Source organism: Seriola lalandi, unplaced genomic scaffold, assembly GCF_002814215.2.
Source record: "Seriola lalandi dorsalis isolate HSWRI2012SDOR001 ecotype SW California unplaced genomic scaffold, Sedor1 jcf7180002054857, whole genome shotgun sequence".
NCBI classification, from domain to species: domain Eukaryota; kingdom Metazoa; phylum Chordata; class Actinopteri; order Carangiformes; family Carangidae; genus Seriola; species Seriola lalandi.
Genome location: NW_019525410.1, coordinates 198,239 through 214,513, shown reverse-complemented (window position 1 = coordinate 214,513; position 16,275 = coordinate 198,239). Strand labels below are relative to the sequence as shown.

At 42.3% G+C, this 16,275-nt stretch overlaps 2 protein-coding genes across 2 annotated transcripts; both read right to left on the bottom strand.

The window, feature by feature from the left end:
- Positions 1-1,057: 1,057 nt before the first annotated feature.
- Positions 1,058-5,289, bottom strand: LOC111670521 (3-keto-steroid reductase/17-beta-hydroxysteroid dehydrogenase 7-like). Its single transcript, XM_023427261.2, has 9 exons — positions 5,131-5,289; positions 4,100-4,303; positions 3,851-3,943; positions 3,601-3,715; positions 3,073-3,267; positions 2,086-2,190; positions 1,914-1,970; positions 1,705-1,803; positions 1,058-1,560 (listed from the first exon to the last, which is right to left on the bottom strand). Exons 1-9 carry the CDS (start codon positions 5,163-5,165, stop codon positions 1,441-1,443), a joined length of 1,023 nt encoding a protein of 340 aa, XP_023283029.1. The 5' UTR covers positions 5,166-5,289; the 3' UTR covers positions 1,058-1,440.
- A 196-nt stretch (positions 5,290-5,485) lies between these two features.
- Positions 5,486-15,988, bottom strand: ddr2b (discoidin domain receptor tyrosine kinase 2b). Its single transcript, XM_023427255.2, has 17 exons — positions 15,863-15,988; positions 14,697-14,803; positions 13,441-13,543; positions 12,381-12,618; positions 11,021-11,168; positions 10,715-10,817; positions 10,293-10,476; positions 9,651-9,891; positions 9,466-9,531; positions 8,792-8,928; positions 8,257-8,467; positions 7,941-8,164; positions 7,508-7,635; positions 7,089-7,307; positions 6,758-6,992; positions 6,475-6,624; positions 5,486-6,287 (listed from the first exon to the last, which is right to left on the bottom strand). The coding sequence occupies exons 2-17, from the start codon at positions 14,779-14,781 to the stop codon at positions 6,153-6,155; spliced, it is 2,607 nt and encodes an 868-aa protein (XP_023283023.1). The 5' UTR covers positions 14,782-14,803; positions 15,863-15,988; the 3' UTR covers positions 5,486-6,152.
- Between the last annotated feature and the right edge of the window lie 287 nt (positions 15,989-16,275).

Below are 16,275 nucleotides of genomic sequence, written 5' to 3'. Positions count from 1 at the left end.
AAAAGCAGTGTGGCAGCTGAGCACATCTGTCAGGAACAACGCATGCAATAAACAGATTAGCAGCCTAATGCTGATATTGCCCTAAAGCATTTTAATTAAAAAAAATTTAAGAGCATAATATTAAAACAAAGCTTTTGTATGAGAAGTGTTCTCTTACTGTTCAGCGACCTTGTGAATCAGATGACACCTGATTTATTTATTCATATATTTATATTTCATATCGCAGCAGTTGTTTCATTTATTTAAACAAGCCATTCATGTCAGATGACAGCATCATAATTTATGACTTGTGGTGAAATGAGCCTGAGAGGACAGCTGATGGAAGTGTTGGTGGTTAGTTAATGGCCTCAGGAAACCAGACCATAAGCAAATAGCTAATTTAAATTTGTAAAGTAAGAAGCCTGTTGTAGAAGAAACATGATACAGCTCTCAGGTGGTGGTATCTACATTACAGGAGGAAAGCGGCGACTGATGAGACTCCTGCTGGTACCAATCTCACATGACCACAACAGTATTATAGTATTATTATAGTAAAAAATAGGAAAAAGTAGTTGTCATTGTTTATCGTGACAACGGTTGTCTTAATTACATTTTTCAATAGGTTTATGAATGATCAACCTTATGATAAAATATACATTTCTAATATCAATACATGACAATATTACATAGGCTCATTAAGTAAATTAAATCCCTGCGCCCTCACACAGCTGTTTTCAGCTCTCTGTTTGAAGGTGGGTCAGGTACATGATACACTTGGCCTTCAAGTCACAGCACTGCTGCCAGGTGACCAAGAATAAGAGCGGACATCACATTGTTCCCTTTACAGTCAGTGGATTCAGCTGCCCTGCCCTAACAGGTGCAACCAAAATAATAGGAGGCAGGGAGGTTTAAAGAAGTTAAAGTGAAAATTTGTAATATTTTAAAACTTAATATAATATGTAAAAATGGTCTGTAGTTATAATTTTTTTTCTTTTTTGATATTTGTTTTTTTGTATAAGTAATGTTGGAGTTGTGTGAATGTTGCAGCTTGTGTGAAGATTGATACGAGAGGTTACAGTTTCAAAGTAAATTTTCCTTTTATTGAAAACAAACTGCAAATTAATACAAATAATTTCCTAAAAATGTTCCATTTAGTGCTTCACTGTCAAATGTTGCTAATTTTAACATGATTAGAGTTATCTAGTGCAGTGAATCCAAGTGGTCACCTCAGAAGTAGCTTTACTTCTGTAGCCAACATGATCACATTGCACAAATCAAAGTTGTGACCTTGACTGAGGTAGAAGAAGTATGGTTGTTTCATTCACATATAAAAACACACATAGTTCTGTACTACAACTGGCAAGAATGTAATGAATAAGAGCACTGTTGCTGGTTTACATCACAAATTGCACATGATCTATTTCTAAAGGTCTCCGTTACACAAGACTCACTCTGCCTCATTCAGGTACTGTTGATGAGTTTGTTAGCAGCGTTTCCCTCACTCGCTTCCCCTCTGACTACTCTCTCAAGGTCAAGAAGTTTTGAGTAGAGGACCTCGGACATTTCATCATCGATGTCCATCTGAAACACAAACACATAGAAAATCTGGATTGATTACATGTAAAAGAAGCATCTTAAGCAGCATATCACATTACCGTTGCACATTATCCTATTACGTAGACTCAAGCAGTATCTCTGTGGAGCTCATGGTCTCCAGTTACTCACTTTTCGAGGTTGTGTGTAGTTTGTTCCAAGTCCTGATGTTAAACTGTGATACTTTGCTCGTGGATCCAGAGATTCTGACTTTTGGAGAAACAGCCAGTGCTGTGAAAAAGACCAGAGCAGCAATCCAAGTTCATAGAGCGTCTTTTGTTCACATGTGAATCCCTACGTATTTTCCATATGGACAATAATGACACAGGTTGACAACATACCAGTGCCTCTGCTCCGTTGTATGGTGTAAGTGTGAATGTGTTAGTGAAGATCCTAATCTGTTCAGCACAACAGGAAATGATAGTTCACACATCACTTCAGTAATGTTTGGCATAGACGTGGGAGACTTTTGTTAGAATGAAGACAATAATAAATAAATAAAACACTGCTCACCAACCACATGATAGGCATGATGAGAGTCCAGAAGAATGAGGGCAGGATACCATAGGTCAGATTAGTCATCACCAGTCCTGGGCATATCACGGAGGAGAACAGCCCCTGTCACAAAGACAAGAAAAAACAGTTGAATGCGGAATGCATTTTTTGTTTGCTATCATTTTATAATTTCTGTGGAAGTTACTCTTGATGTGCAGTATATTCTTCCTTCTTATTAAAACAAAACAAAAAAAACAAGATACTTGATCAGTCATTTTTTTTAAGGACTAAAAGACCATACAGGTGGATAACGGTACAGAATTGCATTTTGATAGTGGATAACTGGTAAATGTTGGAACCCTACAACTATAATTGGAGAGTGGTGTCTTTGTCTGTGTTTGTAAGTGCTCTGTGTAGGAAGCAGCTAGGGGCACGAGATTTTGAAGGAACTTATTTCTTAATGAGGATTTTCAAACAACACCAAGTTTGTCCGGTTCGGTCGTTTAGTTATTTTTTCCTTTGCGCATATACAGTGTGATCCAAAGGGCGCTTTGTTCTACACTACCTTGATTCTCTCCATGCTTGCCTCTAGTAATAAATAACACACTGACAAATCATGACAAAATGCAGTTCTCAGTGAAGCCATTTGAGAGATTTTAGCAACATTTTGTCAGACTCTGGTTTCTGAACGCAAAGATAATTAGTCAACAAGTCAAATTACATTTTTCTTCTGAAATATTTACCTCTGATTGTCTGAATATACTTTATGGGTAATGCAACAGATAAATTAAGTGAAGACCCATAACAGACCTAATGTTCCTACTAATTTCATTCCTAGTTAACAGTTTGGACCAAGATTGCATCAACTGATTCACTGCAGTTATTTGAGTCTTGTTAGCTTTTCTCTCCAATACTGTTTTAAATGGCCAATGACAATGAAGACTATAAGAAGGACTGGAATCTGTGTACTGTGCCAGTACTTTGCCGACTGTGTGAAAGACAAACCTGGTTATTCTTGTGTCTGTTGAGTGCCAGGCTGAGCGTGTCCGAAGCGTACTTAGAGGAGCTGTAGGGCTCCGTCCCATTTCTGTGCTGCATGTCCTCGATGCTGAAGGCAGAGCGGCGGGCATTACTCGAGGAGGTCCACACTATCCTGGATGTGTGGCCTGCCTGACACAGCAGAGGCTCCAGCTCCCTGATCTGAAACACAGACATGTAGATAATGAGTCAGGACAGCTGCAAAGAGAAAACTGTCAAGATTTTAGATACAATGACTTCAGTTCCTGTAATACATCACAGATGTGAGAAAACATTTAATCCACACTGCTTCATAAAGCCTCCTGCTGTATTTAATAAAGCCTAAGCAGTTATCATCAATCTTAATAGCTGCCTCATTATCTCATTATATTCTGCACTACTACACAATGTTGCCACAACATATACAGTAATAAGATTATGTTATGTCCCATTATGGATTTATCATCTAGATTTAGATTTAAAGTCATGTATGTGTGTGTACAGTCTGGGGTATACCAGAAGAAAATGACCAAAGAGGTTGGTGGCAAAAACTTCCTGCAGTCCATCTGAGTTGAGGCGGTCCTGTTGAGTTAAGAGACCCTCTGCTGTCGCAAACATGTTGACGACATTCCTGCAGTGAGAAGGTACACTATTACATAACAGCATGGACAGAAACGAGATTTAAGCCAATCTGAATTAACTCAAAATAAAAAGACACAAATCAAAGCTAAGATGAGAAAGTCAGGAACTAGCATTGGAAACTTGCCTGGAAAACAGACCCTTGAAAAAAGCTTTGACATCCACTTGTGGATTTGGCATAATTCCTGCATTTAGATACAGAAAATCAATTCTGCTGTACCTATAGAAAAAACACAAATATGCATCAAACATTAATCACTTTTAATTCCATATGCATCGCTGTTAAACCCTTGGGAAAAGAGAACCAGGAGCAGTGTCATGGATACAACATGAGTACAAACAGAGTTGTGAGGTCTGTGTATCAAAGGTTTCTTACCTGGCCTTGACCTCCTGAGCAGCAGTGAACACTGACTGCACAGAGCCCACATCAAGATGCAGCAGGTCCACATGTGCGTTGGTATGAGAGGTCAGCAAGGCGGAGCGGGCAGCCTCAGCTCGCTGCACGTTTCTGCAGGCCAGACACAGACGGAGCTGGCTGTCCTCAGTCAGCAGCCTCTCACACAACGCCAGGCCAATGCCACTGCAGAGAGAGAGAGAGAGAGAGAGAGAGAGGGGAACAAATGGCAAACAAACCCCATCATTCACACATGTAAACAAACTTCCCTGGAGGAGCTGAGTAATCATCACACAGATTAAGTAAATCATCTGGTAAACACAGAGGACTAAACTGGAGTAACAATATTGGAAGATAAATAATGGCAGATTGGAAATATTTGTCTGCAGTCTCAATGTCTACCTATTCATATATGTATTTTTTAAATCTCATGCACATTACAGCAGCTCTACAGATCATTGATTAACGCATTTGCTTAATTTGCACATGTAAAAATAACTGGCTTATTTGGGCAGAGTTGTGTGCTGTGACTATTACTAATGACATGTGAGTGACACTTTCTAAAATAACTAAAATCTCATCTACACTAACGTACGTATCGTACATATCTTTGGCATTTCTGTTCTGTAAATTCTTGCTACTTATAACCTGGAATACAGAGATACAGATATAAAAGCTAAAGCTAATATCCTCCTGGCCAAATTAGCTTCTAGACTTTTAATATATATTGTTGTTTTTAATTTTACTCTTCTGCATTTTTAAATGTAATGATATTTAACGACGCATTTTTCTGACCGTGTATGTGTGACGCAGATACAAAAATGAACACAGTTTTTCACAGATTTAGAAGCAGTTAAATGTCTCAACAGGAGAGAAACCGGAGGGACTGTCTCCCTCAGCGAAACTACAATGTTTTTGCCGTTAACTGAACACGCGAGAGACGTCACGTCACAGTGTAACAACGTCACAAACCGTTGACTAGTTATCGTTATAACGTGTTTCAGCGGACCCACCTGTTGGCGCCGGTTACGATGACCACTCTCTGCATGTCTGACCGGAGGCTGAGGAGGAAAGCCGGACCGGCACAAAGTCTGACACCAGGTATGAGTCTTCTCTAACCGGAGACGTACCGGGACGCTCAGCCCATCGTCCGATTCCGGTGAAGCGAGAGCAGCAGCCTATATGCATGAGCTTGGACGTGGTATGATTGGATGTCAGCAAGCAGCTGGCCAATCAGCTTCCACTACGGAATGCCAAGAAGCCCAAAACGGGAAAAGAGCGCAAAGGTTGAAAGCGTCGCTTGGAAACTTCTACAGCCTGACTCCCGTATGAGAAGAAAACGACCAAAAAAGTGTGACAAAGAGCAGCAAATATTCATTTCTCTTTATTTACAAGGCTCTTTGATTTGACGGCTATTAAAAATCTCTTTTCTTTTCTACTCTTCAACAATATACAGTTCATTTATTTCTGCAAAAGGATATAAACATGTTTATAAAGAATATAAGGGAGCTTCTGCATAGTTAAAACACATTCTCATCCAGAACACAGTCATTATCGTGTCATTTGTTCATGTTAAAATTACAAAGCAAAAATAATAACATTGAGAAAGGGTCAAACAACTGACATTCTCTTATAAATGTGCAATAGAAGTAGATGTAAGGATCAAGAAATAACATTTAAAAAAAAATCACATCTGTGTTTCAAAACCTAGGATTACCTTTAAGTACTCTATAAATACACATAGCATAGGAAACAAAAAGAAATTAATAAATACACAAAGGTGTGAATACACTGAGTGGATAGTGCTATTCGCTCAGCATGATAATGCATGATATCTACAATAATAGGCTCTATTCAAGTGCATACCCTGTCTTCATTTCCTGTTATTTACAGCACCATTGTGGCAAGCATGCATAAAACAAATGGGAAAACATTTAATGGGTGGTTTCTGACTCCAAATTAATTTCAAATAAATCCATCCTGAAAAGAGCAAACAAGACAGTGCATGGCAGAGAGAAATTATAGATCCTATCTGCTACGCCAGACTCTCTATCAGCTGAGTGTGCATCTCCTGGAAACTTGGCCTCTGCTTGGCGTTCCTCCTCCAGCAGCTCAGCATCAGATCAGTGTAGACTCTTTCAGGACAACATGGCGGCTTTGGCAGGTACACCTGGGAGCACGAAGCAAATTATTAATGTATGTATGTTAATATTGCTATGAGGAGTATTTTTTTATTTGAAAACATGAGATATTTCCAGCTAATTTGGAACAATGAAATACAAGGAACTATCCACAACTGAGACCACAAACAAATTGTACTCTTGAGGATTAGTAGATTAAATCTGTGTGATGCTCACCTGCTTGCCCTGGTCCCTAAAGAACTCGCCCGTGTTTTCAATGACCTGCTCATCAGAGAGCTGGGAGTAGGGCTGCTCCTTACACAGAGTCAGAATCTCCCACAGAGTCACACCGAACGCCCACACATCACTGGCCATGGTGAATTTACCCTGAGACGGCAGACAATTTAAATCCAAACACAGTCTAGCATGGACTTGGAAAACAATCTAGACATTGGATGTTGGATTATTTGGTGGCATGAGGCTGGTATCTCACTTGTCCCCAGCTCCGCACAGCACTCACCAGTAGGATGCTCTCCCAGGACATCCAGCGAATGGGCAGGATGGCCCGACCCTGGATCCTGTAGTAGTCTCCTCTGTACAGGTTTCGACTCATGCCGAAATCAGCGATCTTTATCGTGTAGTTCTTACCCACCAGGCAGTTGCGGGTGGCCAGATCACGGTGGACAAAGTTGAGAGAGGACAAGTACTTCATACCAGATGCAATCTGCACAGCCATCCCAATCAGCTTACTGTAGCTGCGAGCAGAGGACACCACAAAGAAACAGAAGTCATAACTATAGTGCACTTATCCCTGATAATCATTGTAGTTTAATATAAAGATATGAGCCCACCTGACCATACTCTTCCCCTCCTTCTCTTCTTGTTCTGCCTTGTCTTCATCAGCAGCCTCCTTGAGCCTGAGATTGCACAGGAACTGGTTCAGGTCTCCATTTTCCATGTACTCAGTGATCATGCACAGTGGGTCTGTGTCCACACACACCGCCAGCAGACGGACAATGTTGGGGTCCCTCAGACGAGACATGATTCGGATCTCCTTCAGGAAGTCATTCCTGCAGCACAGCGGGGACAAAGAAAATTACAATTCATTGTTTGGACTGACGACTGAATAAATAATGACAACCAGCTGGAGACTAATGTACATACTTGTAGAGATATTCTGTCTGTTTGATGGTTAAATCATAAAGAAAATATACACAGCACCTTTGCCTTACAATTGTTAAAAAACAAAAATGCTACCAGTTGCTTTTACCTTGCGTTCTTGTTGGCGTCTTCCCGCAGCGTTTTAACAGCAACAAGCAGAGGTGACTCATTGTTTCCCTCTATAGACAAAACCTCGTCTAAAAAGTCCTGCATGCCCTCTGCCTCACACAAGTGCACCTGTACAAAATCACACTTTGTCAGTCCACTTGGCACCGCCTGAAACCATCTGTTTAGCTCTGTCTAATACCACTAAGTGTTGACTACTTGTCAGCATGTTCTGGAGTGACTGCATTTCACACTCTGGTGCTTTTACCACAGAGCAACATCTATCATGCGGTACTAGAAATGAGAGCTGTAAAGATACATCAGTATAACGATGGCAAAGAGAGCACAGCCCAATGAATCTAATAACCATTTCTGTGAATATTTCTAAAATGCCAAATCAATGCCAGCAAACATTAGAGCGACAAAACTGAATGTACTTCTCCAAACTGGCCCTCTCCCAGTTTCTCCTTGAAGGTGAGCTTGTGTCTGGGGAACTCTTTCATGGATGAATCGGTGCCAGCAAAGAGATTCATGTTGACGGCTGTGATGGAGTAGGTGCTGCTGTCTGAAGACTCCTGCAGGCTGATGATGTCTGCCTCCGCATAGTGGGGGGCACCATCTGAACCACTGGCTGCGAGGGCTCTGCAGGAGGTGCTCGGTCCTGATGTGGAAGACACAAAATCACACGCTCCAGCTGCTATAACTCTAAAAAGCCTCCACGGCATTTATTGCGTGGTACTGTTACCATCTTACCGAGGTGCTCTGTGGACTGAGCAAACTCAGGCAGCTTCCGGATGAGGCGCGAGGGCTCCTGATAGTCAGCGCAGAGGGGGAAGATTCTCTCATAGGTGGAGTTGGAGGTAGAGCCGCCCTCGCTGGACAGAGAGGAGTGGTGGAAGGAGAAGGCCTGGGTCTGGACGGCAAGACGGGCTGTGAGTTCATCGTCCAGCATCCGACGAGATGCCTGTGGAAGTGAGTTTGTTATTTGAAATTTTCCCTCTCAGGTGAGACCAGCCCTGGGAAACTTCTCTTTACTTGGTCAGTAGCAGGATACCACAGAGTGCTGATGGGGGTCACTGGGGGCTCATTTCAGCTCATTAAACCCCTCCTATAAAAACTATAAATGCAAAATGCAATTTTAGGTCCCCCCACTGTGATAATATACCTCCCCAGCAGCCAAACCAGAGCCCTGACCAATTACTGATTTGTCTCGTCATGTGTATAATCTCCAGATTGTTCACACATCCCTCCATTAAAAAACAAAACCAAAAGAAAACTCTCTTCTCACCTTCTCAAGCATCTTTTGCCACACCTGCCGCCACAGGATGATGACTATGATAGTCAACAAGATGGCTATGATAGCCACCAAGCAGCCAATCAGGATCCTGGTATTGCTGTCATCCACTTTATGGGTGGGATCATCCCCTATTAAAGATGAGACGAGAGTTGGGATTGATTTGATTTAATCCATCACAGATCAAGTTCTTATTATAGCATAACCCCCGAAATAATTACATTCTAACTGAATAATCCCCGTCATGTTTCATTACAACTACAGCAAGGAGACATTTATCTGCACGGTAATAAGTCATTCTTGATGCTATCACCAGGGGGCAGTGTTTAACCAAAAGAAAAAAAAAAACACCTTTTAAACTGAGCAATTACCTGCACTTTTTCACAGAAATAAATCATAATATGTCATAGTAAGATGTATGACACTAAGCCAATTTAGTAAGAATTATAAATGAGCAACCTTCTACAAATATAATAAAGAAAAACATTACACACTAATTATATTTGAGGCTGACTGAAGACCTATGATTTGTTTGCCACCACATCACTTCCCAGAAGCCACATTTCAAACGTACATTTTTCTCCACTGCCTGACTGTCACTTCACCAAAATTACAGCCACTGCTTGAAGGAAAAAAAAAAAGAAGACACAAAGGATTCAGCCTCTGACCTGGTAGTGTGTTTGTGGGGTGTCCGTGTTTGCGAGGAGTCAGAGATGTATTGTACACTGCTGAGCCTGGGAGTGGAAGAAACACAAAGCTGGATGATATACAGTGAGCTCAAACAGGAAGCAGTTATCAAATCAAAGTTTTCTAACCGGGCGCTGACTGGAGCCCACACCTGAGGCTTTATTACCTGACTGGAAGGCCACCTCACTGAACAGCAGCCAAAGGTCACTGAAGTGGAAACGGCATTTGATGGAGCTGGCTGTGCGGTCCCCGAGCGGCACGGTGACAAAACGGGCGATTTGACTCACGCGGTCGACGGCGGGCCTAAGAGTCACCGGGTCCGCCTCCCACTCCGAGCCTGACCGGAAGTAACAGGTGGCCTGTCTGAACATCCTCACCCCTCGGCTAAACATGTTATTACAGTGCACCTGTGGAGGTGACAGTGGACTATGTAAGTACAAGAAAGCGTGATCGAAGACTGAAAATCTCTACTGAGCAGTTGCTCAAAATGGCCAGAATCTGAAGAGGAAGATGATGTAAAGGCAGGTGTGGTAACCTCCATCTCTGAATCCTGGCCGTGGCACTTACCCATGAGAAATAGGCTAATTATACAGAAAATGTCATTTTCACACGGCTGTGCAATCTTGCTTCATTTTATAACTTTTATGTCCCAATAAAATGTGCAGCTGCATTAGAAGATGGGTGCTTGCCCAGCGCGGCACAGCACAGCTCAGTTCAGCATAACGTTGACTCAGCACATTTAAAGATATTCCACTATCTCCGCTGTTAAGATGAACTATACCCGGAAAGTTTTCCCTGAACTTCTTACCTTCATGGACGTGAAGTTTCGGACGTGGTCAAACTCAAAGATCATCTCCACGTAACCTTTGGGGAAGCTCTTGTTGCTCCAGCCCACATAGTCGTAGCCTGGCCACATGCCGTAGATGTGGCTGTGGAGGAAATCGTCCAGACCCCAGGTGCCATCTGTCAGCTGACCGAGGCCCTTTGTCAGTCTGGTGGAGGGATGGATGGAGGAATTAAAAAAGATTTTTTAAAAAACCCCAAAAAAACAAACATTTACTTTTAGGAAGAGTGCAGAGATTTGAGAATTCATTGCTATCTTACACCGAGGAAAAAAAGAAAAGAAAAGAAAGAAATATTACTGCACTCGCAGCATAATGGTGACAGAAATAACCCCTCTATAACTGTGGTCTACATCTTTCTTTCTAGAAGCAGCATTAAAATCCAGACCTTTCAGCTGCTGCTCCGTCATACACAGAATCATTGAAGAAGACATCCAGGCCTCTGTAGATCATTTGGTGCCCATCTGGAATGCTGTAAGTCATCAGGCCATCTGAAAGGGGCAGGTAAGATTATGACCTATGACCTATGATTTACTCACTTTATACTTGTAGGATATTATGGCAATAAACAAACTGATTAGTTAACAAAGAACTGTTACTAATACAAAAAGCTGAATGTAGATTGTCAGTTATTAAAGAAACATAAACTAGACGTTGCTGGATGACGATGCTGCACTGGAGCGTATCGACTAACCCAGCCATTCACAGCCGTAGAGCTCCACTCTCATGCACACGATCATGGAGTGGTCCGTCACAGGCATGAAGCGGACGAAACGAGCGATGATGGGAGGCTCCAGGTCCTTCAGCACCACATCGTATGCGTTCCTGTTCCCCTCGATGACCTAACAGAGAGGGAGAGGCAGATTACTCCAGACTGACTGACTGAGAGAAACCTGTCAGGGATGGATACCTAACCGCGCGAGTGTATATGGCGTTAATGCTTTGAACAAAAACCTCTGCACTCTGCAGCAGGGGACTGGGGTTACTGAATAGTAAAATTGCTATGTGTAGCATTTTATCAGCATAAATATGTGATGGTCAGATAAATTATGAAACCAACTTGGTGTCCTCTATCTCATGAATATGAGATCACATTGGTACAACTCGCAGCAAAGAAGATGATGTTTCTTGGCATTTATCCCCAGCAAGTATTCAGTATTCAGTAGCAACGCTCGACAATAAAACAGTAAAAGAACACAGATAGTAATAGCAACATGTACTTAAAGTAAAAGTACTCTTAATTCAATGGGCCCCTGTGAGTGTCACACTATGTATAGTTGGATAATTATTACTAATGCATTAATGTATGACTAATATTATACTGTTGTACCTGGTAGTTTAATCTGTATCGATGCAGGTCACGATTCCTTTGGCCACTTGTCATTCTCCATCCACCCACCAGATTCCTTTGAGTCTTTCCCACTGATCCCTGTTTCCTGATTCCCCCGTTCGCCAGCAGAAAGCCCCGCTCCTCCCCCGCCCACTCACACACCTGCTTCCTCATTATCCCGGCCAGTATTTAAACCTGCCTGCTCACCGCCAGATGGTGTGTTGTCTTTCACGCTGAAGGCTCTCGTTCTTGTCGCCCTGCCTGTTATCTGTTCTGTACCTGCCTGACATGGAAATACTCCGGGGAAAGTGCAACAACCTTAGATACAGTACTTGAGTAAATGTACTTAGTTACATCCCACCACTGTCTTTCACTTTATTACAGTTATTATGACACGGTAAAAGTCTGTAAACTCACGTCTCAAAGATGAAAGTTAAGCTGCCATAACAGAAACGGACAAATACCTTTGTCACCTTTGTGTGGAAGTGTCAGTGTCACCTTTCATTCAAAGTGGTGAACTGTTTGAAAACTAATATATAACACAGTGATGTACAAAGTCAGCCATGTCTCAAAGGCCCATCTTTAATGGCAGTTTTTATTTCTACACCCGCACCTGATCCATTTGAGAAGACACAATGGAGCGTAGACTCAGATGTGTGAGAGCAGCGCAGGCCGCTAGAATAAGAAAGGTAGACATTACACAGTAACATGTACCCCTGCTCACCTGCCTTCCCTTCCTATCATGCCAGCCCACCCAGTTGCTGCCGTCGCGGCTGTACTTGATCATGTATCGCTGGGCAAACTCATTACCCATTCCGTCGGCATGGCGACCTTGGGTTCCCACCAGTGTGATGAAGTGCAGCGAGCGCAGGTCCACCTGGAGATACTCTTTGTGGCCGTCTGGCTCTGACATGATGTCGGGGCACCAGGCCCCGTCGCCGTCTCCGTTGTCAAAGTCAAGCCTGAAGAGGAGGAAGACACGAGAGAGGAGACGGTGATGGGAGAGGAAGTGCAAAGAGTTCAGGTAGAGCGGGAAGAGGCATGAACATAGAGAGGAAGAGAGGAGAGGAAAGAAAGTAGAAGGTAGAGAGAATATATGAGGCGAGAAAATTAGTTGGTGAACTTAATCTACTACAGTAAGTGCGGTCTTTTCTATGTTAATGAATTCATATCCGCATGAGAACATCTTCGACTATTCTATATTGCCACTGGTCATATTGTAAAAAAACAGCACTATAATTATTCTACAAGTAGCCAGTGCATCGAACTCTCACATAGGCTGAAGTAAGTGGCTGCTGGCTCCAGCTTCAAACTGGTATCTTTTCATCTCAAGAAAGAAAGAGAATAAGTGAGTTTCCCACCTAACCCCAGTTTTAACCCTAACATTTCTTTTATATTTGGAAAGAGCAACTGACAAAACGGACAAAAACAAACACCTCAAAGTCCACTTTGCTCTGTTTTCATCTGCTGATGAAGGTCGTGTGATTTGAACCAAAAGCTCCAGAACAGCTTTCACAGATGCTCTTTGAAACCCAGAGTCTAAGGGAGGCTTCTGGTGGAAAAAATCTTGTGTGCATGCAAGATGTAATGAAGCCAGGGCAGTGGTTAGTTTGGAATAAACAGAGGAAGAATTTGGCCACCAGGGCAGAGCAGAGGAGATTCAATTAAAAAGAAACAGAACTTTACAGATGATCACAGATTATCACGTTGCATGCTGTGGACGTCGCTCAATGTAAATCACGTGGAACTGAGATAACAGAAGAGAAATGCATAATCCAACATGCCTGCCAAATCTTGCAGCCGTTGACTCGGACCACTGACTGGAGGCAGAGATGTCCTCGTCCTGAATCTGCCCACCGGTCATACCAAGAGGATAGCGACACATTTCTACAAACACATGAAGCGTCACAGATCCACATGCTGCTCATATTTCGAATATGTCTCTTATGTGTTACGTGTTAAGCTGTACACTTTCACATGCCATATTCTTATTGTGTATTTTCAGGATGTGAGGAGGTGAGTGTGAAGTGGTCTGGGCCCGTCCCTTCCCCCCTGGTCCCCCTTCCTGCAGCCCTGCAAGGCCTCTAAAGCCAAACAGAGGCATCACTGTGTAGGTGCCAGTCTAAGCAAAATGAGAAGGGAGTGGCCTCAGTAGTGCCTGCTCTTCATTTTCATCCCATAATTTCTACCAGAGACACGTGAGAGAATTTTTTGACTTTCAAAGTGTCTCACATTTCTCACCTTTGTTCCCATGTAAAAAAAAAAAAAAAAAAGTAAGTTTGAAAACAACAGGAACTACTTAAGTGCTGATATGATTCAGCGACTGTATCGTACAGCTGCTCACTGCACCCTCCAGTGTATTACTGTTTATTCTCACCATCACTACCTGGTAATTAAGGGACGTCTGTGTTTTAGTCCCACTGAACTCCTTGACATGTGCTTTGAGAGTGCAGCAGAACAAATAAGCCTTTTACTGTGAAAATATTCTATGTGGAAAAGTCAAATGAGTGCGTGTGTGTGCGTGTGTGTGTGTATGAGAGAGAGAGAGAGAGAGAGAGAGTTACCTACAACTAGCCTAAATTTTTTTTTTCTGCGAATGCCCCCTGCTTGTGAAAGGTCTGCCTGTTCTGAGGATATTTGCTGTCTGACCATTAGGTAAACCGCGTACACGCACCCTCATAAGCGCACACACACAAAAACACACACGTTACATTCTTGCATTTTAAGCCCACCCACCTAAAATTGCTTTCCTTCTCCATCTTGTCAACATGCCTATCCCTCAGGAATATAAAGAAGTTATTTTAAGCTTGAATATGACATATCCACATGGACTGGCTCATCCCTCAGGGTCTGATCACACACTATGAACTAAACTCAACTCGTTCTATCGTGGATTGCTCAACTGCACGTGCAATGAGCAGGGTGGACCAGCGGTTCAAGAAACATCTGAGGTGTGATCCCTACAACAACCGAAGTGTCCCACCAAACGCCCACCTGCTCTGAGAAAAAAGGGACATGTATGTAAAAGACAAATATCTACCTGGGTTGACTTGAGCTCTTGCAGTGGCGGCCAGCAGGATAAAGAAGACATGATGTATGATCAGTTTAATCTCCATGACCTTCATCTCTTCTCAAGGAGCTGCACACCTAAACATTTCAGGATGGTTGTAGATCAGTGAGCGAGATGAGCAGTAAAGCTGAGCGTTAACATCAAAGTAATCCAAAGTAAGATGTTATTTAAGTTTTCATATATCATAACAAATTTTCCACAGCAAACCTGTATTTTATATTTATATTTAGGACTTTACTTGTCACAAACACAATTGATATGTGAACTGAAACGAAGAGTAGCGTATTCTTAAGGGTGTGCTCAAAGACTTGAGCACATTATGATTATAAAATAACAATAATACGATTAAGAGTAAAGATAAGAATTCGAAAAACAAAATAAGAAAGATAAAAATTCAAAGATCAAAAATTATGTTTACTATAACAGCTACATTTAAGTAATAACAGGCTGTTAACAATGATTCAATGAAGCTGAATATCCCCAAAACTCTGCTGGGATCTGCACAGGTAAGAGCACATACACAGTCCCCCTTGTAACCCAGAGTCCTGCTCTCTCCCACCACAGTACCTGCAGTATGAGCTCTTATTTTAATTACCTTGTAGAAGCACTGTGAAGGTCTCAGTGACTTGCACCTTGAACTCACTTAACTTAGTCCACTGCTCAGAAAGTGCACTTACTCCCATTCACGTGGCGCGGTCACCAAAAGATTGGTTGTACAGTGTGGGTCTGTGCCGGTGTGATGCGTACTTACTGAGAGCGCATTGCAATTAGTTTTTTTTTCATACAAACACAGAAGGAAATGGAGGAACATTATCCACTAAATTTAACATACTGGATCACACCATAGTGAAAAGTTGTGCCTGAAATGCATCGATGATCACTGACTAACTTTCTGGTGTAACAGCTACTTTAGTGGTAATATAATACAAGTAAAGCTACACTATCTTACCCCTCTTATCCTCTGTATAGACAGATGTATCCCTTATACTTATTGTGGTGTTATTAAACTTGTGTGATGTATGTCCTTGTGTGATGTCACTCTCTATACTGAACTGAGCCGACACGAACTTCCTTCGGAGTCAACGTGGACACTGGGGTAAATATTCACATATGAGAAAAATATGGAGTTGACTTACTTTCACAAGTTCCTCTCTCGTTATTATGAAACCATCTGTCTCAGGGAATATTCCACATCTACTGTGAGTTGATGCATTCAGCACTGCAAGTTGCTGACCTCTTCCTCTGAAGGACTTTCTGGGAATGGAAAAAAGAGAGCGAGAGACACAGAGAGAGGGAGAGAGAGGGAGAGAGGGAGAGGAAACGAAGGCTGATGTAACTGGCTGGAGGAAAGAAGGAGAGAAAATAACACACTTGGGATGTTGAGATGAAGCCAGAATCCCAGAATTCCACCTGATCCACAAATGGTTTCAATTATGTCCCACAAAGGCAGTTGAGAGCAGCGGTTATCTGGCAACGTCCACCAAGAGCTGCTGACAAAAACAGAGTGGAGTTCATTTTCCTGCAGAGGAGAACCTGCTAATTACTGAAG